We start from the raw sequence: 23,426 nt of genomic DNA on the forward strand, positions 1-23,426 counted from the left end.
CGAGACTTCTGAGCCTGTGGGTGCGGGTCGGTGCTCCTGCAATTGCAAGTGCAGTATTTCCCCCACAGACCACCAGGGCGGCAAAGAAAACCTTTGTTCAACCTGAAATGACTCATTTAGTCATCCATAACGTTATGGAACACATTAATTAACTGAAAAATGTTGCATAGTGTGCCTTTAATGTTGAAAAGCATCTGTACTCTGAACTTCATCTCTTCATGTACTCATTTTACTTATTACTTATTTTATTCTGTCTTATTATATTATATTTTGCTATATTTTACTTCTGTGAACGGTTGTACTGCTAGAAAAGATTTTACCGCAAGGGATTAAAGTAATTTTGTGTTAATTCTCTTAACACAAAAAAGTGACACAAAAGCTTGATGTTAATACACTAAAAACCCTGCCTGGTTTAAATGTTTTTGCATTTGATAAACAGGAAATCAATTTCATGCTTTTTAGTATTTGACAAACTGAAAAAATCAAACAAAAATTTATTAATTCTGATCGGTCTAATTTGTGTATATCTAGAATAGAACAGAATTCAACTTTTTGGTTATTACACTATCACAAGAATAAAGCAACGAAATTTAGTATCTTTAATGTAAAACAATGTAATATGTTGGATGGCATTAAGCAGAACATCAGAACCAGAATTCAGATTTAAGAAAGTTTCTAGTTTTAGAACCATCTGGCTGATCCAGTCATTAAATTACACACTCTTCAAGTCAATTACTTTAAATATCAGGAAAGGCTAGAAATAATCTGGGTTTTTTTCTGTGTGTATTTTTTTTTATTAGATTCTACAGCAAACTGTTAACACTAGAAGTCCCGGAGAATTCCAGTTTTCCTGTAAGCCCCCCTTCCCTCTTCAAGTTTGTGTATTCACTCTACTTTGCTAATTGTCCCTATTGTAATGCAAATAACCTGTGATATGACCAGCCCTTCTACATGAGACTGGATAAAGGCTGAAACAAACTGGCATCAGAATAAGAACATGCTCCAAACACTTTTCATTACCTGCCCCTGCAACTTCAGACCTTTTTGCAGGAATATATTGATAAGTCATATCTAAATCTTTTATTTAGGCAAACCTATCGAACAACCAAATATCATACGGGTCCTAGTTCCTGAGCTGAGAACAGGTCATAACCATGCTTTTCCAACAAGGCAAGGCAGAGCCTATTTATATTGTCCATTCACCAACAGACTCATTTATATTGCAAAGCTCACTATGTGAAAGTAAGAACAACTTAGAGAATAATTGTATTTTGTCTTGTCTCTCCTTTTCATGTCATTCAACATTTTAGCTTAGAGAATGACAAACAGTATGATTTCAGTATTGGAGTATTGGAGGAACATTTATTTCACCCAAGGAAGAGCACTACATATGAAGCTACAACTGTCCCATTTAGTCCCACTCTTGGGGGACTGGAGGCTGATGAAAAATCTTTGGGATTTCTAGTGTTAATTGTCATTATTTGTTCAACACAATGAAAAAGCTAAAATAGTAATTTTCTTTATGACTATCATTTCCCACATTCATGTGGGTGTGGGAGCTTTGGGCCATTATCGGTTGGTTCTAATTCCCCAGATTAGTTTATGATCAACTCGATGACTCCATGGCTCCCCAGCTCCTGGCACATATGTAAATAATAAATATTATTTTCCCTATCAAAGCCTTTTATACTTGTGCCACATTAGAATCAAACCCACAAATAATTCTCTTACCACTGAGCTCAATTTGCCCTGTATTAAGAGTCCAAATAATGGAGCTTCCACCATTGTGAATGCACAGTTGTTATGGAGGTATCCTTTGTTTCTGTCTAAGTTAGCATTCCAGAAATATCTACTTGAATCTCGTAGTAACTTGCCCAGAATGATTGGGTTACAATATAAATGTCTGTAAATAAGGCTGTGACATTTCTAACCTGTGTCCTACATGTAATGCCAGTATTGGCACATTGTTGCATCATGAATGGGCCTGCCCAGAAATTCTGACATTTTGGAAGAATAAAGTTGATCTGGTTGAATTAAGCTGCTGAAGAAGTCCTCTTTGAAAAAAAAATTCTGTATATTAGCCATTTATGTTAATCGCTCTTCACCAAGGCCACAAAACAGCACCCTAACCCTTTGATTGACTTGTGTATCCTTTTCAGGCTAAGAGATGAATCGCCATGAGAGGGAGAAGTACTGCAACTGCAGCGTGGCTACAGGAGATGGCTTCCTGCCTTATCTTAGATAAATTAACATGCATGAATAAAGGAAAGATCGGTTAGTTTAATAATTTCTTAAATGGTTGTTTAAAAATTTGTATTTCATGTCTCATATATGCAAAAAAAAAAATATATATATATAATAATAATATAAATATATATAGCAAAAAAGGCCTATAAGTATACTGGTTAATTCAAGTGCATCTTCATAGGCTGCATCCTGATGGTATATTCATTTTAGAAAAGGTTTTTCTCTTGGAAAGACCTTCAAATTAGCCCCATGCAAAGCTGTTATAAGTTCCGTTTTTATTTGTTGTTTTCTGAGCATTGGACGATGTGCACTTAGGCTGAAATGCCTGGAAAATTAATTCCTTTAAGTAGTAGAAGCCATCTAAATTTTGTCTCGCTTCAGAAAAACCTTTCTTATTGTACAACGATTAACTTTAAGAAAAGTGGTCTTATAACTTTTCTCAAAAACAATGTGAGAATTGCTTCTCTCAGTTGAATACTATTGTAGTTCCTTCTAGGCATTAAGTTGAAACAGTCCTCTAACAGACACAACCAAATCTCATGTTTTAATCGCTATTTCATATAATCACTGTGGTTCTCTTTTTATTACCATCACATAAAGCTGTTTAGTATTTTAGTTTTTGTGTAACCAGTAGTGACCGTGAAACCAGTATTAACTCAAAGCCTTAAAATTAAAAATGAAATTGTTTCGTTTTTACCAGGACTGGAATCTTAAACTCCATCCGTTAATCCACATTAATCCCTTGTATTTCAAGTTATGCCGTTTTACTTTACTTTATATTTCAATACCTTATTATGATAATGTCATTTTTGAGAAAACGACTGATCATTTTAAGAAAAACAGAAAACATCCACTGTTTGAATTAAAAAATAGTACGAATAATTCGAGTCCACCACGGTGGGATTTTGACTTACCTGTGAGTTGATGATGCGAATGGTGGTTTTGTTTCCCACATCTTTCTCATATCCCTCTGTAGGAGCAGTATTGAACCGCAAAACTGCATCATGAGTATCTGAAAGACAAACCAGGGCCCTAATTATCAACAGGCAGGGCAGCAATTGTGCTGATCTTCAAATATATAATATAATGCTATATTGATGAAAAAACATGTAGGGTCAGGCAAAGGGACAATCTTAGATTATTATTGATTAGAACATGCTGAGGACCTACCAAAGCAGGGATCCTGTGAAATCTAAAAGGCACAAATATAGCTTTGCACGTCTTTGGTCTTTACCCCATGTCTGCCAAAGGTCATCTAGAGCTGCAAATATTTTATAACTCATTAATAGAATTTTTTTTTCTTTGTTCTGTTGCCATTTAAAACATACAAGAGTTTATTTGCATATTTTTCATTTGAGAAAAACATACAAGTTCAACTTTTATAAAAATGAAGAATAGATTATTTTCCATAACATATTATTAAATGTAGGGATGAAAAAATTAACTGGATTAATCATGATTAATCGATTATTGAAATAATTGTGAACTAATTTATTAATCGATTAATCGTTAACTATATAGTTAATGAGTATAGAGACTGTAAAACATGCTTTTAGCTGACAGAGAAACCCGATTAGAGCATTAGTTATATCAAAATTGTAAAAAAAACAAAAAAACATTTTGCATTTAAGATAAAAATTAAAAAAATGTGTCTGTCAATATCCTCTATCCAGAACTCCTCAAATGGAAAAGTTTTAGTTTTACCTGGTTTAATTTAATTAGAAAATCTTATTTAAGGAGTCTTTGGCTATTAAATTATTATTTGATTAATCGAGAAAATTATTGAGATTAACCCATTTGCGAAATAATTGTTAGTATTAATATTGTTATAAAATAAAAAAGGGATATATTTGTACCATGACACCAACCCCTAGCAACAAGAATCCCTAGTTAGAAGAGGTGAAGTTCTGTCATTTCAGAAAAAACAATCTTCAAAGTCATTAAGCTAAATGGCATTTGACTCCTAACCCCAATGCCCCCCCAACAAAAACTTTAAATATGAACAGTTGTTCCTCTTATTTATTGATTCAGGCAAAGCCTGAAGCACATGCACCATAACTGTTGATCGATAGTCATACAAGGAGAACTACAGCACCCCCCGGTGGTTGGTTCAGGTTTCTGATGGTGATGAGTAATGAGTTTGCTTTCAAAAACATTATCATACCTCACGGCTGTGAACGATTCATGTAATGTCTTTTAATTTTATTGCTCTCTGTGAAATCTCCATCTGAACAGATGGCGCTTCATTTACATACATTTCAGCCTATTTGCTGATTGATTATGTTGCAGCAATCCTCGTCTTGTGCTGAACTGACACATGGATAAATGATCCTTCAGCTTATGACCAGACATTCCTTCATCGTTCATATAAACCTTCAGCAAACAGTTGAGTTTAGCCAGCTGCTCTGTAATGCTCAAAGCGTGTCTGCAGTGGTAGACTTGGAATGACCCCATCCCAAAACAGGCATTGCTCTGCATCTTTATCAAGGTACTTTTTCAGAAAGTAATAAAGTTAAATTGCTCTAAGTAAATAAGAGTTTCAACTGACATAAAGTTTTAGTCGAGGTATTGCTGAAAGCTGTTGCAATTTATAAATTGAAGAAGAATAAGTAAAAAGGATCTTAAACATCCACACAAGAAAAAACACAAAATAACAGTGTTGCTTTGTTTAATTAATGCAAAAGACTTCGAATTGACTTTTTATTGAATTGTACTATACAAATATATTTGCTTTGCCTTTGGAAAGGCTTAAAAAATTAATACATATTCTGGCTTAAAGGGCATCATTTGTTGCACCACATTTATCCTAACTTCAAAGTGCAGGTGAGGGAGAATCAAGAGCAGAGCTAGGACCAAATTATAGATTTGCAAGTTTCAAGTAAGTCTCAAGAGTTTATCTTAAGGCCCAAGGCAAGTTTAAAGCAAACTGACACTTTGAATACCTTTGAATAACCCTTTTTAAAGGCTTGATTTCTTAAACAAAGGTTACGTATATGTTAAATTTAAAAAAAAAGAGACTGGGAAGTACTAGTTTGTGTTTAATAATATGGGACAACTAAATGAATTGCTGGTGCACATTTTGTAACATAGAAGGCCTCTTAAATTTCCAATTGGGGGTCAATTATCATGTAAATGAGCTCAACTCCCATTCAAGTCCCAAGTCATTGATCTAGAAGTCTAAGTTACGAGCCTTTGAACATTTTTCCACCTCAGTCTCGAGTATTAATTTGAAGTCACATGCCTCAAGTCTCCAACTCTGATTAATAGAAGTAACAATAGTTTGTTGCTACAGTCAAAACACCACAGGATGGCCTCAGAGATTATCTAATGTCAAGCTTCTTTGACATCAGACATTGTTTTTGGATTTAGTGGTAGACATCGATGAACTAATCACTCATTAAACCAAGTTAATTCTAATGTCATAGACATTTCAATCATAATAAACAAAACAGACATTTGTCTTTATCATAGAAGAATTGTTTGTACATTATTTTTCACTTCAAATGTTAATGACTTTTTAAAGTAGTGTAAATGAAGCCAATCAAAACATTTTCATGCATGTGACTGCACCTTCTGGACCTCTTCTTACTTTTTATTAAATGATAAAATATGAATAAAGTGCCAAATCCTTGGATTTACAATTCTAGCCTGAAATACCTCTTCCAAAGATCTGTTTCAGTTTCTGAAACATGTTCATAAAACATCAATTTTTAAGGACACTTTTCTTTTTTTCATTTTCATCTGACTAACACATACAAATGATGCAATACCTATCCTGTCACCCTTTTTGCAAGCTGCTTGTTTGATCAGTGACGGGAGGTCCTGAAGGTTAACAGCTGTCAAAGACGACATAATGGGGAGTTTTAATCCACCCTCCAGATATAAATGGTGGAAAAAGAAAACCTCGTATTGACTAGATAGTTTCAGGAAAACAACTGGTATTCATATTAGTGTTCAGGATCAGCCAGACAGAACGTAGGCAGACATTACAGAATCCAGAAAATAACATAGGACAGAAATGGAAATCTAACAGTTATAGAAGCTTCCATGTGTTTTTCATTTACAATTTTATACATAGTTTTAACTTTTTCTTTTTTTGCACTGACTAACTTTCAATGAATATCTATTATGTATGTTTTGTTACCAAAATCAAAAGCTGAGGGTGTTATGTATTATGTATAATGTATAAAAAAGGACAGACTATGCATATATTTGCATTATATATCTGTAAAAAATGTCCCAAAGCTTAAATTCAGTGTTATTTCTATCAACAAAAAAAAATATTCTGTAACATGACAGGCTATTCGACACGTGATTACTGAAATCAGGCCTTCATTTATAGTTGAACCAAACACGCCGCCACATCTGACAGATCTTTTCATCAGCTACGAGAGACTAATAGCCTGCTTCATAGGGACACACTGGACTCTAACGAACAATCAAAGAAGAGACTGACAGAATGTAAAAGACCTTTTTAACCTCCTCAGTGTTATACTTGATTCTACCATCAGAGGGCAGTCTGTCATGTGTTTATTCATTCTCCACAGACCTGGTGTTCAGGGATGTGAAGGAGCTGAACTTATCAAGGGGGCAGTGGAATGAATCAAAGCCTGACAAATGTATTACTATTCTAATTCAATTAATAAATAATGGCTTACTGCTTTAAAAATATAACATGGACCTCATGAACATTTGGGAGACTTGAAAAAATGCAGAGTGTTCATTTTGTTGCTCTGTACTTGTGACAGTGTAATGACAATAAAAGCTGGAAAAGGAAAAATAAACACTTGAGAAGCTGGCTGATCACTGAGTAACATATCAGGGCAGTTAAATGGAAAACTGAGTGGAAGGACAACGTATGGTAGATAAACCTGCATGATCAACAAGAAAATCCACAACACTGAGATGATTGTGGAGCTGAGACCATAAGACCATAGAACAAAGCAATGGGAGAGATTTACAAGGCAGTAATTGCTGATAAAATGTGAATTTAATCAGGTAATTTAAATCCTATAGTCTTGAGGAAAAGTGGGGATGATGTGCTCTGAACTGCTTGATATCCAGGGTAAAGTTACACTATAAACCCTTCATAAGGCAAGTTACCATTTTTAATCACTTGCCTTACTAATGGAGTCCCCCCCCCCCGTGCCTCATTGAGGTCTAGAAGCACAAGATCTATATCCAGCCATTCAGCAAAGATCACGCTACATGGCGGTACATCTTATTTTGGCATTTGACCAATTAGATGAGCCCTACTGGAAATTAAGTTAAAAAGCAAAAGTTAACAATTCAAGAAAAAAGGTCAAGTTAAAAAGTTAATAAGCCAAGTTAGCAATTATATTTAGGTATTTAAACTAAAAAATGTAAGTGCTAGTATCAGCATTAATGCCTCTAAGGTTATGTTGGATTTAAAAAAAAGTGTTTTTCATGAATTTCATATAGAAGGACTTTTGGCGTTTCCGGTTTTTACATTGACATTTTTTGACATCAAAATATACATATTTTTTGTATGTAACAAAGGTAGTAAGGTCCGGCCCTGAATTCCAATAACACTATTGGCTGGAAATTTCACTTAGTGCCTTATAAAGGATTAAGGAAGATTCATGGACCACTGTTTACTCTTTATTTTTGTTCAATGTATCTTATTGAGTTAAAAACTGTACCAGCAAATGTTAAGTGCCTCCATCATTTAAAAAGCTTTATGGAAATGCAGTTTTATTTTAATTGATTTTTGTTGAACCATGAGAACCTAGCACCTTAACACACCCACCAAATGATCAAACCTGTTCTAAAGATGATGCGACAACTGAAGCTGACCAGTCAGAAAACTGGCTTGACTTAAACCTTACAGAAGATAAATATTAGAATCATCAAGAGGAAAAAAGAGCCAACAACTTCAATAATAGCAAGAGGACCAATACTTATTTGTACTTATGTAATAATTTATACAAAAAGAGCTCCAACCAATGTATGTGCTCTATAGTTCAATGGCAGGCTATGAGTAAATATTATTGGTCTTTTGTAATCTTATCATTTGAACTTTTTGATTTTGTTTGTTGTATCCACTGTAAACCAAATCCAATTTAAAAGTGAAAAAATGCATGAATAATATACTTTTGTGCAATTTTTCTTTAAAAAAAAATGTATTTCTTCATTCCACATAGTCTCATGAATCATATGGTCCACCAGCCGGAAACAGGAATTTCTCATATTTCTGCATCACTGGATGACTTGTTACCCAGTTTGACACAGTTTGCCCTAAGTTGAGGTGTTGTTCCTCCTATCCACCAGAAGATGGCAGACCCACACCACATCACTTCCACCTGAATGACCAAACTCCAGCCTAATAAACCTCTCACATAAATGCTTCAGTCCATGAATATACAGATGTCTAAATGCCAGAGGACCTGTATGTGTCATAAAGAAATAACTCAGATTATCATTCATTTCTAATCATTCTGAATACCAGAGATCAGTTTCAAAACAAATACTGACCCTTCATTTTGAAAAGGACAACAGGGCAGCAAATACAGATTAAGGTATTTTGATTTCCTGTTGAGACAAAATTTATGAATTAGTCATAAATGCACACTCTTCCAGCCCAACTGTTTGCTGGTTACTTCGGCCACATCAAGGTTCCTTTGTTTGTAGAGTTAAACCATCCTCCCTCTCTTTTATTCTTTGAGAAATGAACAAGAAAATGACGACACACTGAGGCAATACCGCTGCTGTTGACTGATTAGTATGTATAGGAGAGACTTTGGTGCAGATGGCCATGAATAAAATGTTGTTTTTTTACTTTCTCCTATATATTAAAGCCTTTTTAGAATACATTACAATAAATGTACACTAAATGTGTATTTACATACACAGGGTACTTAAGTAAGACCAAATTTTCTATTTTGCTTCAGGTTAATTGCGGTTTGTGATAGGTTAATTAAAGGCTGGACAATAATTCATTATCAATATATATCCCATTATACTTTTATTCTATAACAATAAGATATTTTCTAAACTGGTTTCCAGTGGTTTTATACAAGTTACAGCATTTGTGATTAAGTGATGTTGAGGGCACCTACAGTTTAAGCCAATTGGAAAGAACCACACATTCACTACCAAGTACACCACAGACAAGGAGCCCATGCCAAGCGACAGTAAGCTGTGCTTAGTGATAATATCTAAGCCACCGTGCATTTTAGTGACAAATTTAGTGTCCACAACTGCAATTTATACAAATTTCTACAAGTAAGGAGAAAGCAGCTAAAGTAGTTGATGAGAAAGAGAAAAAAATGAATTCAGTAGTGTGGAAGAGGTTTAGGAAGAGGTTTAGGTATCTTAAATCTGATAAACAGCCATGCATGCACTTTATGGTGAAGTTAGAAAAAGGCTGAAAGACCAACTGGAGTCAATGTTAAAGTTTGCTTCCTTAGCTGTTCAAGCAAAACTTTGGAACCATACATGAGCCTGATATTTCACTTTATTGAAGAAGATTGAAAGTCCTTCAGCTTATCCCTCCAGACTTACAGATGCACTGGCCAATTGTTGACTCAGCAACAACTGTTACCAACTTTGTGACTTTGGCACTATTATTTAGATCATTCTTAGATCCCACTAGCAACTGTTTTTTCTTTGAAAGTGACTAGCAACAAGTTGAATGACTTTTTTCTATGTTCTTGGAGACTTTAGCCACAGAATGCACAGATGGCTCTCAGTTTACCGTCTTCAGCGAGCAGTGAGGGCTGCTGCAAATTTATCCAAAGCCCTGACAGGCAGTCAGAGTTAGCAGCAAGTCATGCCTGCAGTCAAAGAGAGAAAGCAAAGCTTCTACTGAAGCAAAAATGAATTGTCTAACCTTTATCAATGTAGGCTTACTTGGATTTGGGAGATGAAAACACTATCAAAAGTGTTAAGCTAGGCAGTGGCATTACTATGGGGAGACATTTCGTGACCAAGTGGCTTAGAGACAATGAAATCAATGCTTTGAGTGTTTCCATTAAAAAGTCTCCAATCTTTTCCCCCCAAGAAGGTAACAACTGTTACACCAGCTGCATCGGGCAAAATGCATCAAAATTCCTCTCAAATTTTTCCTGGCATTTTGCAATTAGAACTTTTGTAATCCTAACTGATGTAAAAGAAAGTTAATCCCATTTCATGTCAGTCATAGAGGGACAAATGGTCATCACAGGGAGCAGTTAAATATTCGGTTTCACTTGTATTAGATTTTAATGGCAAATTTGCCTTACTTATATGCCGTAATACCAACAAGTGGACCTAGTTTGCTTATGAGCATCTTGATATGAGTCATAATAATAGGAAAAAAACTAAGAACAAACATGGAGGGTATGCTAGCAAAGATTCTGATATGCCTGCAGAGTTGTGAAATGGAGACATTAATAAAAAAAAATAAATAAAGGGTAGCTGCCTCTCTTTATTTAAATAATTGAATATGGTGTTCAAGGAGATACAGTTGGGGGGTGGGGGGTGGGGGATGGTGGGTATTCACAAAGCATTCAGTCCCACACTTTACTCTACACCGGAGCATGTACTTAGTCAGCATTTCTGTGAATGTGCAGGAAACCTTTAAGCACTTTAAGCAATTTTACATTAAGAAGAGCTGTGGGCAGACTAAAGCAGAATGACTAATGTTTCAACTGACGCAGCACAACAAGTCAATTCAACCAGGACCACAAGATCAAGCATTTATAATGTAGGTTTGCATCACCTGCATCTGATTTTCCAAGAAACCTGCTTCATCAGTTCCTGTATTTCTTGGATAATGCCATCTGGGGCAGAATATTCCTCCTAAAAATAAATCAGCATACTGACATGTAACAAAAATGAAGCAGACAACTATAAAGCTCAAGCTGACCTAATTAATCCTACAGTGCTTGTTCTAGATAGCCAAAGTCTCGTAAATGCAGGGGAGATATATGTGACGTGAATTATGGCTGATTGGCTACCAGTTTTTTTTTTGTTTTTTTTTTTCTTTTTCTAGTGAGCCATCTGTCGCCGAGTTCACACTCTCTCAGCTTATTGTAGAGCTGCCAATAGTTGCTTATAACCAAGAACACAAACATTCTAATGCAGAAAAACAATGCACAAAACACACCTGCGGTCGGCACATTCAGGCTGAGAACTTCCTCTGTAAAGGTCACAGGAAATACATCACATCTGTAGATGTGATGGACGTAGAAATAATCTGTAGCTTCCTTTTTTGTTACATTTTTACACCCCTTGAGCTCTACATTTTTTTTTTTTACAGTGACTTGCCTATGTGCTTTTTAATCAGGAGTTTTATATAATGGACTGACACAAAGCTTCACATTGTTGTAAAACGGAACAAATCAGATAAATTGCTTTCAGACGTTTTTTTTTTTTTCCTTTAATCAGATAATTGAGAGTTATGTCTCAACTAGTTTTGCTTACTTAGAGTTTCATTAATCTTTACTAAACAGAAACATTTCATTCACATTAGACAGAATTTATCTGTGAAAATTAATTCTCAATGTAGACACTAATTCTGTGGCTGTATGTCATCCTGATATAAGGTCAATTTCTTCCCCAGTATCAAGTCTTGGACAACTATCAGATTTTTGTAATGGTTTTTTTAAAAATTAAAAAAAAAAAAATCATTTGTAGTGAAGCTTTACAGTAAATCTTTTAAGATTCCTTGTCAGTGAAAAGTCAAGTATCCCCACATATATGTTGCTTCCACCAACACCCTTCGCTGTGGGGATGGTGAGTTCAGTGTGGTGTACAGCAATGTTTCCCCTGTCATTATTTTTGAGCAGTGCTCCTGGGCCATTGCTAGTAGCATCAAATCTATTTTCTAATAACTTACTACAGATCTGCAGGTTGCCTTCTTTATAGAAAACTTGTCTATACATTATCCTTTATATTCATGTAATGTATGCCTTTATGTAGAGGTGCTTTTACACATTTATCAGCATCACTTAATAGTTTACTGTAGATTGTCCCCAACTCACCAGCATGTCCTGGCTTGGATAGACTAACTCTCCCACAATAGACACAGAAAAATAACAGGCCACATGCAAAACCTCCTAAAATATCAGCATTTATTTATTTAAGCTCTGCAAATGATTTGATATTAAAAGGCTTCTTAGAAGGTAACCAATGTGTATTTGGCTGACAATTATTTCAGGTTTTTTTAAGATGATCTTCAACCTTGTAGAACAGCTGTTCAAAACAGACAGCTCTATTGTAGATAATGAATATAGCAGCCTCCATCAATTAATAATTGAACAACACAAAACTGTTGTAACTTTAACTGCATTTAATATAACCGCAATAATTGAATGTTATAAATATATTAATTTGTCTAACTTCTTATTTAATAGTACATTTGCTTCATTATACACTTCAATACACAGATTTTGCTTGTAAATTCTGCAGTATTTTTATGAGACCTTGTGAGTCTTTTTCTGAATGCTTTAGCCTAATTCCAACTGAGCTGCCATGTGGTCTAAAGAATCAAAATCATGCAGAAGTAATTAAAATAAAACATTGAAAATGTCAGAATACCAATCTAAGAGATTCTTTTCTCCCCCAGGAAAATCTGATTTCCCAGTGCATACCATCATACTTTTAGAAAACATCTAGTTGTTATTTCACTCACAACAAAGTGCTCCTTGTTGTTTTGGATTCAGGGTATCCCTGGAAACACATCCTGCGCCACAGTCAACATGTTGTGGGATAACACTGCAATTTCCTCCAAACATATATCTTAATATTCGAAATGGTACAGACGTTTCTCCAGGATATTACTTTTGTCTGTGGTGCATTATAGTGTTTTGTAGTGGCTGTAAAGTATGAGTAAACACCATCTCACACAGAGGCTTTGCTTCAGAAAGGCTCCTATTACCAAGAAAACAGAAGTCATGCTTTTTTTTTTCTGTAGTTTGTAGGTAAACAAATGATAAATAATACATAGAAAATACTTTTCTATTGGGTTCTGTCATTCTTGCATATGGAGCAACACTAATGCAGTGTTCACAAGTCTATTTTAGGCATCAAAAGGCAATCTAACACTTCATCTTGGACTCTTGTTTGTACGTAAGTCAAATGCGAACACATACTGTGTTATAACTGGATGCTGTCAGAAAATATCTGAAAGGATTCAAAAAAATACAAAATAATTGCCCTGTGATGCACTGAATTAAAGTAAACTCAATATTTACAAGCACGTTTCTTTTTGTCCAACTTTTTGTATTTTCCTTTAACTTTTAATCCTTTTCCTTTGAAATTAATGTTTTTTAAAGGCTTCCAGGTCATGTGACTGATTGGCAAAAAAAAAAAAATATATGTTAAAGCAATATACAAGACTGAAAGGATAATTCTGACTTTTTTTCTTATCTGATTTTAATTTAATTTAAGTTTTTATTGACGTTCTTAGTGAAGTAAATCATAATTTATTTTCCTTTTCCTTTGTTGTCGGTCTCTAAGGTAACCGCTGTGTGTAGGAGGAGTCAGCCGGCAGACAGACACTGCCCAGGGTAGAGCTGCTGAAATTGGTTTTCTTGAAATACAGCTTATCGCAGGCAAAGTCAATAGCAAAATCTGATTCAGTAACCTCTATTAAGCCTGGGGAAGGCGCCAAGGCAGGATTTCAACACATGTGCAGTAAAATGTAAAACTAATGTCCAGGAAATGTAGACGGCACTAAACGACATCTATTTATACAGTTTATTAGCAAAACAGGTTTAATTAAGGGGTAGATAGTCCTTTAATCATCAACCAAATGTCCAGTTCATACCTGCTATTCAGCGCCCATGCCCAATCAACTGTAATACATGTGAATCCTTCATTTGTCACTGCAATCTAGAATCAACTAACACTCTCTGCAAACAATAAAACACAGATCAAAATTTGATTCTGCTGCCTATCATTCGAATACCAACTATAGTAGCAGCAATTCAAAATGGCCTTTCCCAGTCAAAAGCCAGCCGAATGGCAGCAAAATCGTCTCCAACTTCCAGCCACTGGCCTTCTCATGGGTGTACATATTTTTTTAGTCTGACTCCACCCTTTCACTGAATTACAGGGTCTGACCAGGAGATAACGCTTCTATTTAGATTTTAATGTCCACAAATCATGACATTCAGTAAAAGGGAATTGTAGGAGACTAGCCAAGGACCCATCAAGGAAAGTGGGGAAATTGTGAATGGCTACTACTGTATAATGTCACCTATCAGAGGGTCACCTACTTGACACCTAAGATAATAAGAGGTGTTAAAAGGTTGCATTATTCCTAAGGCTAATAACCGGAACATAAACTTCTTTTAGCTACCAGCTGAAGGCTGTTTCACCTGTAAAATTATTCCTCTCCTGATGTTTCAGTTAAATGCGTTTATGTCAATGTAGCACAAGGATGAGTGGCATCTGACAAATTATAAACATGAACCGGGCATTAAGTCACTTTACTCACCAATTTCCTTGCCTAGTCCGGAGCGCAGGATGGCGCCCGCAGAGGTGACCACTGCACAGCTTTTAAAGTTACTCTTGTTCAGTTGTTTGTTCAGGTGATCCAAGGGATGGGACGGTACAAAGTCAGCCCAGCCAAGAGAAGAGAAGGGCTCCTCCAATCCATCCACAGTCTTTAGCTGACCCTGGGCTTTCATTTGACACAGTAGTTCTTTTGCACTCTGAGATCCTTTCCGAAGTCCGTTGTAGGAAACATGATGTTTGTTGGCACTCATGTAGTCTTTCATGGCACGCTGCAGTCGTGGACTCAGCATGCCAGCAGATGCTCTGCCTTTCCACAGCCGCTGCACCACAGAGGCAGATTTGGAGAAATAGTAATCTTCCAAATCAGAGGACTCTCCACCAGTTCTTCCATCTACTGCAGTCCTAATATTTTTTCCTTCATTTTCTCTACCATCTTCTTCATCCTCACCCCCATGGTATTGAGTGGTACTGTCAAGGTTCTGGTAAATTCTTTCACGACTCTGGACTGCAGGGTCTGAATTGGACCCCACATTCTCTGTCCCAAAGGAGGACCAGGCAGCCAGGCTTTGCGGGTCCAGGTAGTCCTGCCGATTTGCTTCCTGACTACCGTAAGGGCTCTGGCTTACCTCCATGCTGGTGTCAGAGGGTATAGAGCTGGTGGAAGGTTCTGGTCCTGGCTTGTTTCTGAGATATGTTGTAGTTAACTGCAAAGCTGGTTCAGGTCTTAAAGCAAAGATGGCCAGCTGCTGATTGGAGGTTTGTATGGAGGTCAACCGCCTAGTGTCAGGATGCTGGGAGAGTAAAGAGCCAGCAGAGGTCAGAGGCTCATCCACACGAGCATCCAGGAAGTAGGAGAGAAGAGCAAGAAAGACGAGAACCCAGGCCAGCATGGCCACCAACAACAGCCTACGCCACTGCTTCATGCTGGACTTCATACCCTCTCGCTCACATAGACACCAGTCTTGCTGGCCCACCACCTAAGCCAACAGTCAGGACTTAGTCCAGAGAGGAGCAGGATGGCCTGTAAAACAAACATCAAAGTTACTGCTCCATGGTGTAGGGAAACGAGTGGACAGTTACAGTGGAGATGTTAAACACTCACCTGAGCTGGTGCCTTTATTTCTTCCTACCCATGCGTCTGTTTTGTGTCCGTTACAAACAGGACCCTAAGGAGAGGATTGGAAACAGTTTGAGTCAAAAAAAAAAGGCATGAGTCTGTATTCAGAGATGTGATTCACAGTTTCTAGAAAAAACCTGCCTTCAAAAAAGTATTTGATTATGTCACACTCAACAAGAAGGGGCATTTGTCAAAACTTACAAGCACAAACCAATCTTTACAGCTTAAATCGCGCTGTGTTTAAATAAATAGGAACTACAGCAATGATTAAGAGGAGCCTCAAGCACAATTTGAAATAATCCCAACACATCCATGACCCTGACTGTTCACTGTGGAGCTGGTGGATGGTTCTGGTTCCGGCTCCACACCAACAGAATTGCTAATTGAATAACATTCCTTTTCAGGTTTATAATCTGGTTTACCAAGCTTCCAATAAAATTCTTTTGTGGCAGGGTCAAGTTAAAACTACTGATAAACTTAATGCAACGAAGTGGTGGAAGGGGCGCCGTTCATACCTTTAAAGCAATGCCCACTTTTCCCTACACACAACTGGGACAGTAAGCCCTGTTCTAACCGCAGGAGGGCAAGGAACAACAAAAAAAAAAAAAACAGAAGTGAAAGCCACTCATCTGACCAACTCCCAAGATCCCAATCATCACTTAGATGAGCCACAAGCTCAATATATTGAGCAGCAAACCTCATCTTACAGGAATCCAAAGCCTCACCAGCCACATCCAACCGCAGGTTACCAGGCAAAATAAGATATACCCAGATGACTCATATGTGGCTGTATATCCTCAGTAACCCATAAAGATGCTGTAAAATAGGATGGTTTTTTTTTGGATTAAATTAAATGTTCTATTAAAACAAATATAACTCCAAATATTTTCAAAAGATTTAATTTCTTGAGGGTAAACAACCTATTTGAACCAACTTGGTGCACTAACCGATCACCCTATGAACATAATTTGTTGCAACTGAACCACAATTAATAATTTTTTTTAATCAAATGTAGCATCAGCACAAAACCTTCATTTAGTTATTTTTGTTATTTGAAAGTGACATTTTCGTGGGTTAAACTATATTTTTATATCCCAAGCGGCTTGACATCATCTTTCAGAAGAATCCTGTAGACAGCAAAATTAATTAAGTCTTTCTGGAACTGAAGCAGCCCCTTTTGTATATATATTGACATGAGTGTAAATATAATGAATAGAAATAGAATATATTGAATTATATTTTGAATATATTAAATTAAAAGTATATATTTTGAATGATATTCTGAATTTAACTTGGAAAATACTGAATGAAATTCGGATTATATTGAATGAAACTTTGAGAGCTTGAAGAAATTAATGGTAATGTCATTTCAAAAGATGACTGAATACATCAATGGCAGCAGGCCAACTCACACATTTTGGCTTGTTGAATGCTGTCATACTGCCCTCAAAAGTTCAAATGAATTCATTTATTTTAATTTAAAATTAGTGTATTATTAATAAACCCAATCAATGTATAAATAAAAGCATTTTTATACATATTGCCCATGCACAAGCCCTTTTATTTTTTTAATACCTCACTTTAGGTTTAAGGGTATAGTGGAGGATATTCTTTTTCCAGGTGCATCACCTAAATAAGTGGTCCTCCTAATTGTCAATCATTCTGGTGATATGCTTCTTTAAGGCCTTCCTACATGTTCGTCCTGTTAGCAATTTTTTTTTATAGGCATTCGCACTTTAAGGCGTGTATATGTGGTGAGCTACGGTTTCAGACAGTCATTGAAGCTTGCCTTTCTCACCGTGGTTCTTTGAAAATGGCCGAGTGGTCGTAAGAGAAAAAGGGTCTACAAAGTCTATGAGAAGAAAAGAAAGGCCTCAGAAGAGAAAAACATGACCAGAGTGTTTTTGGGAGATTCTTTTAAGTGATGGCGTATACTGAAAGGACAGGTCATGCTTCCCACTGATACCATGTAAAGTTTCTACTCAGTTTCGACAGGTAAAGTTTGGCATGCTATTATGAGAAATCCAATTCACATAACTAGTAAAAGTTATCTACCTCTACATTGCAACTTTCCAGGGAAGATAAGTTTATGTGTTTTGTAATTTGCATAATAAGTAGTTATACAGTTGCCACAGATCCTCATTTACCCTGCAAACACGTCCAAGTCTCCACTGCAGCACATACACACACACACAAGCAGGTTATAACATTTTTAATGTTCCAGTAGTCTTATTTGCGGGAAAACTTTTTAAATGTAAATATGGGTGAGATGAGTTCCATCCAAGCGACCATCTTATTGCGTCCCCGCACCTCCTCAAGGAGAAATGGGCTTATGTGTGCTCTCACACGCCTTTAGTAGGCGTTCCTTCAGTGCATGTTTTTTTAAGTAGTGAGGGCGGGTCTTTTAAAAAAATTGGCTTTAATAAGAATAGATCCACTTTGAGTTGTCATGTTTCCCAAAATAAACGCACAAGTGTTGCAAACAAACATGGCTTTAAGAAAATGTTCCAAAAGTGGTTAAGGCATTACTGCTTTCCATAATTTAGCAAGAGGCTAAGCAACTGATGCCAATTGTGTTCCTGTGGTACAGAATGAGGGAAATTAAAAATTCAAATCAAAGACCTGTGCAGCCCAACGCTGCTGCTCCTTCCTCCACATACCATGCCATGTCAGGTCAGTTTTCCCCAATCAAGTGTTTGGATGCACACTATTCACATTAAGGATCTGCATAAACTGCCCTTCTTGTTTCGGAACACATTTTTATTCAGATGGAGCTGAAGTTCATCACAATATTTCAGTTGACTTGTTTACGTAGTGCATTTTTATTCCAATCAGTCCTTCATTAAGAACAATCCATGCAAATACACTAAATGTTTTTTAACTTATTCCTTTTTTAAACATAATGGACACAAAACATGTATCCCTTCCCCCCCCACTTCTTAAGTATTTCCTAGTTTTTTTAGTTTTATAACAAACAATCTTTCTAAATAAACAAATAGTTTTAACACAAAAAAGACTAAATAAATTTTCATTTTACTGAATAAAATGTGCTGCACAACAATAAACATTAAAAAGTAACACACATCTACTGGTATCAACGATATCTAATTTCCTATTACTGGTTTATCCAGTTCTCACTTATATCATGACGACAAACCAAAATCCTTCTTTGCATGTCTGATTACAAAATTCTCCCATTTCCTTTTTTTTTTTTGATGTGTTGCTATCATTACTTAAGCAGAAGGTGGTCCAGTGCTTTAGTAAGGTTGTTATTTACAAAGCGTCAAAGCAGAGCATGACATTTTGTTTTATTCTTCATTTTGTAGTGAAACTCAAATAATTACTAACAAACATTATCGTCTGAATAGCTTTCTTCTAACATGTCTGACAATATTCTTGTACACAATGTTTCAGACGGATTGTGGGAAACACACAACAGCTAAGGTAAATAAATGAAGCATTAAATTGCCTCAGATCTGCGGGCTACAATTCTCTCAACCGCATGTTATTATGAGTTTTGGTCTCTTAATGCTTGAATGTTTTTGTTAACAGAAAGAGAGAGAGACAGAGAGGAGTAGAGAAGAGTAGAGCATGAGAGTGCTAAACCTCCTCCAGTCCTAATTACAGCTTCCTGTCTCTGTAGCCAATGAGTCCTGTGGAGAGCAGCAGTGATCTCAGGTGGCCCTGTAGTCTGGCCCCTTTCCAAACTCTTTTCCAGGCTCTCATTTATGACCGAGCCTCATCATGTTGACCCTGGACTCAAAGAGAGAAAAACAGCAAGGAGCAACTGGGCCAGAGGGAGCGGTAACAGTATGGGAGAAAGAAAATAGTGGACGGGAACTTATGCAAGCCAACTTTCTGTACAAAAGCATATGACTGTGGCTGAATGGTTACATCTGGTACATACAGATAGAAAAAGTCACTAGTTGATAGCATTTCCTTCAACACTGCATTACTTTGTACTGTATTTTTTTTTCTTGAAACAACTTGCTTCTTCCTGTTCGACTGGCTTTTCAGCATTTGTCCGCCCATCAAGTCATTTTCAAGTCATCGTGGGTCAGTGTCCTGACACTTATTTTTTTCCCTGCTTCAACACACCTCAATGGAATAATTAGATGATTGCAGCACTCTGGAGAACCGGCAAACTGAGGATGTAATTCAGACATTTGATGCAAGTGTGCTGGACCAAGAAAACATTTTATTGGAAGACAATGGTTCTTAAGGACATGAGTTCCCCATCCCTTATTTAGGATTTCCCAGACTGCTAAAAAGCACAGTAATCTTAATGCAAAAATAATGCCTCGATATGAAGAGAGTACAAATCTAAAAAGATGTACATATCCCTGTCACAATTCTGGCATTTAATACAAAAACCCTGAATCAAACTGATTGAAAACAAGAACACTGTTGTTGGAAGTAATGTTTGAGTAGAAGGTACTGTATGTAAGGAAGCGCATCTGTAAATGTGTAGTTATTCTAGTTTGAGCATGAACGTACATATACACACAATCACAATGCGTGCCAAACAAAACGGCCCATTTCACTTCACTTATATTTTACTTTCGTATTTACAGGTTTTAATTTACAGATTAAAAAAGGGTTTAGGTTTAATTTAAATAATTAAATGAATATTTTTTTTCTGAGTTTCCTCAGTGGAATCTACTCCAGGCTCAAGAAGTGAGAAATGAGGAGTAGTATGCCAGAATGAAGACTTACATATTGTCTCATACTACATATTAGAAGTTGTTTCAGTAAGTTTTTGTGTGTTTAACCCCTCTTTAAGTGTCTTTGTAGGTTTATTAGGTTCTATTTAACTTTCATCTTTTGTTTTATTGATGAGCTCTGAGTTAATGTTATCTTTTACTAGTTGATTTATTCAACTTTGTTCTTTGTTGGTTAAATAAAACCCCTCTTTTTGGTCTTTATTTTTTTGGTCCTGACTGACTGCTATTAATTGGTTCCTCACAATATATGATAAAGAGCTTAGGATATGTGAAAAGCCTTTTTTAAATAAACAATTTAAAACAACTACCTAATTTTGAAAGTGTTATAGAAAACTCTACTTTGCCCCCAGAGGCAACCAGCCTTTTTGCACAAATCACAGTAAACTGCAGTGTATTAGTTCAACATGTCTTAACAAAATAGTGGTAAAAGTATGTAAGTGTAAAATGTGGTATTTCCCACCATGGAATACCACCATTCTCATGAAGAAAAAAAGAAAAAAAAAGCAAGAGACAAGCCACAAAAAACATAGCTGCCTTGAAGCAACGTCCAGAACAAGCAATTATCCGTTTGCATCACTGCTCCAAAGCACCCCAATGGTGCGTGCACCTGGAGGCATGAACTACAGTGCATCCGAGTAGCAAGATGTGCGTTACAGTTACACTTACAGTTATGTGCGGCAGTGGCAATTTCTCATTGAGTACTAAGTAGACAAAAACTTCCCCGATGAATTTTGTAAAATTATTGGTAAAATATGCATGGTCAAACTTTAGAAATGTAGTCATTAAAATGTAATTAATATACACTAAACTCCCATCTGCTCTGGAGCAGTAGGACGCCAGCGTCTATAAGAAATCCACGTTGAGTCTTGGTCTTTTGAGGTAGAGCCCTGATTGGACAGAGCACCAAAATATGTCATTTGCAGTGAGGCTAAACCTCTTAGAGGGTCTATGGAGCAGGGTTGGCTCTGGACCAGGGGATGGCTAATTGATGCTGATTGTCAAACATGCTAAAAGATTTTTGACTGACAGTTGCAAGACAGAAAGAAGGTTTTCCTCATAAGTCCAGAGCAAATGATCATTCACTAAGAACCGTCACCATGATCTTAAATATTGCCATGGTTTCTGGAGTTTATTATTCCGAGCACTTCACAAAAGCTATTTTCACATGTTGTAGTAATGTGATTTATGCGTTTCGACATTTGTTAATATATTACGTGACGTTTGGATTTAATTAACACCATTGAGCCTCCCCTGTTTCAGAGAGCAGCAGCCAGCAATTGGTGTGTAGCACAGATGGAAAGACGGAGGTGGAGAGCGGAGCTACTCTGGTAGAGAAACAACAAAAATGCAAGCATGGAAAGACGATGCTGCCAGACATCAACTGGTAACTAAATGACTTGGCAGCAAAACAAAGGGAGCCTATTGGAAAAATTTATACAAATAGTGTTGAAATTTCAGGAAAAAGATGGGTGTTTGCAAGTCGTTAGTACATAAAGATTCAAAAGAAATACCAACGTCAGTTTACAGAAACCTGGAGAGAAAAAACAATTAGACTGGTTTATAAATTTACTTAGTAGATCAGAGGTTTGACAGAAAAACTTGTCTGAAGGGACAGATTATGGCAGCAAACCTAACCAAAAACAGCTGCTGCTGCCAAAAACTGACTCACATTGCTTGGTTTCACCAGTTACAGGGGATGTGGAAGGAAAGATGTATCATACTATTTATATTCTGCCTAGTAAATGGTATGGATAAGCCTTGGACTTCTTCCTGAGGCAGCTTGACAGTTTTCTGATTTTAAAGTGAAATAACTTCAGTTACATTAATCTTGTGTTTGTCTTCTTATCTGACTTTCCTTCTTTCTTTATGTCTTCATTCTCTTACTTTAAAATAAAATATAAAAACAAAAAAGAGATTGTATTAATTTTACCTTACCATCTTACCTTTCACAACTTTCATTTTGATGACTTCAACACCTGCATTGTAATTCTTTTCCCAATGGTTGATAGAAAACATATTATTGCCTAGCAACCAACATTCTATCAAAATTACATTTACACTTGGGAACAAGGAATAGTTGTGAAATGTATAGGGCTGGGTATTGTTCAAAAATTTTCGGTTCCGGTACCAATACCGATGCCTTCACTTCAATACCGGTTCCTGAACGATACTTTTTTCAATACCAGTTTTATAATATCAATTCGAAGAAAAAGAAAATTACAAAACATAAAAAAGTACAAATCTTGAGTTTTATTTTAAGCTGATTTTTCCATTTACATTTTTCCTCTTACATAAGAAAAAAAAATCAGTGTCTAATATTCACTGTTACATTGTGAGGACCATTTTACTTAGCAGTTTTCCTTTAGAAAAATTACCATGTCTGACAAACAAGCCCGTTGAATGGGATCCTACTGACAGCGCACCGCTGGTATGTGGGGGTCTGAGTGGCTCAGACAGAAATATTGGAAGGCAGGATTAACTGACTGCACTGATTACGTTTTCAGGTGGATTTTCCCACTTAAAAACATAATAAAAGTACTTTATTCCCACTGATCACAGCAAATATAGCTGCAAGGCAGAGAAAGAATAGAGTAGCTCCGCCCAACGCCCGTCAGAGCCACTTTTCGACCGCGCAGCCAGAGCAGCAAAGCTTCTTCAGCCGCGTGTCAGAAACTGGTACAAGCAGCAAAAAGGAAGCAGCAGACGTGATTTTGCTGCTCCTGCTGCATCCAGTTTTAAAGCAGCATGATTCACTCCGCCCTGGCTTTGCTCTGCCCACGGGCTGCTGAGAGGAGGATGGTCGCGCTGGCTGCGGTCCGCTCTTCTTTAAGTCAAACACCTTAAACTTTCTCCTCTTAAATTGCTTCCGTGCA

At 36.6% G+C, this 23,426-nt stretch overlaps 1 protein-coding gene across 1 annotated transcript in view; it reads right to left on the minus strand.

The window, feature by feature from the left end:
• Window positions 1-23,426, minus strand: part of st6gal2 (ST6 beta-galactosamide alpha-2,6-sialyltranferase 2) — an 83,791-nt gene that overhangs the window by 20,278 nt on the left and 40,087 nt on the right. The window contains exons 2-4 of the mRNA XM_015393784.1: window positions 15,815-15,878; window positions 14,693-15,733; window positions 3,162-3,259 (exon numbers count right to left, since the gene is read on the minus strand). Coding sequence (XP_015249270.1) covers window positions 3,162-3,259; window positions 14,693-15,647 — 1,053 coding nt within the window. The 5' untranslated portion in view covers window positions 15,648-15,733; window positions 15,815-15,878. The remainder of the gene's footprint in view (window positions 1-3,161; window positions 3,260-14,692; window positions 15,734-15,814; window positions 15,879-23,426) is intronic.

Source organism: Cyprinodon variegatus, unplaced genomic scaffold (assembly GCF_000732505.1).
Source record: "Cyprinodon variegatus isolate N-32 unplaced genomic scaffold, C_variegatus-1.0 Scaffold657, whole genome shotgun sequence".
NCBI lineage: Eukaryota > Metazoa > Chordata > Actinopteri > Cyprinodontiformes > Cyprinodontidae > Cyprinodon > Cyprinodon variegatus.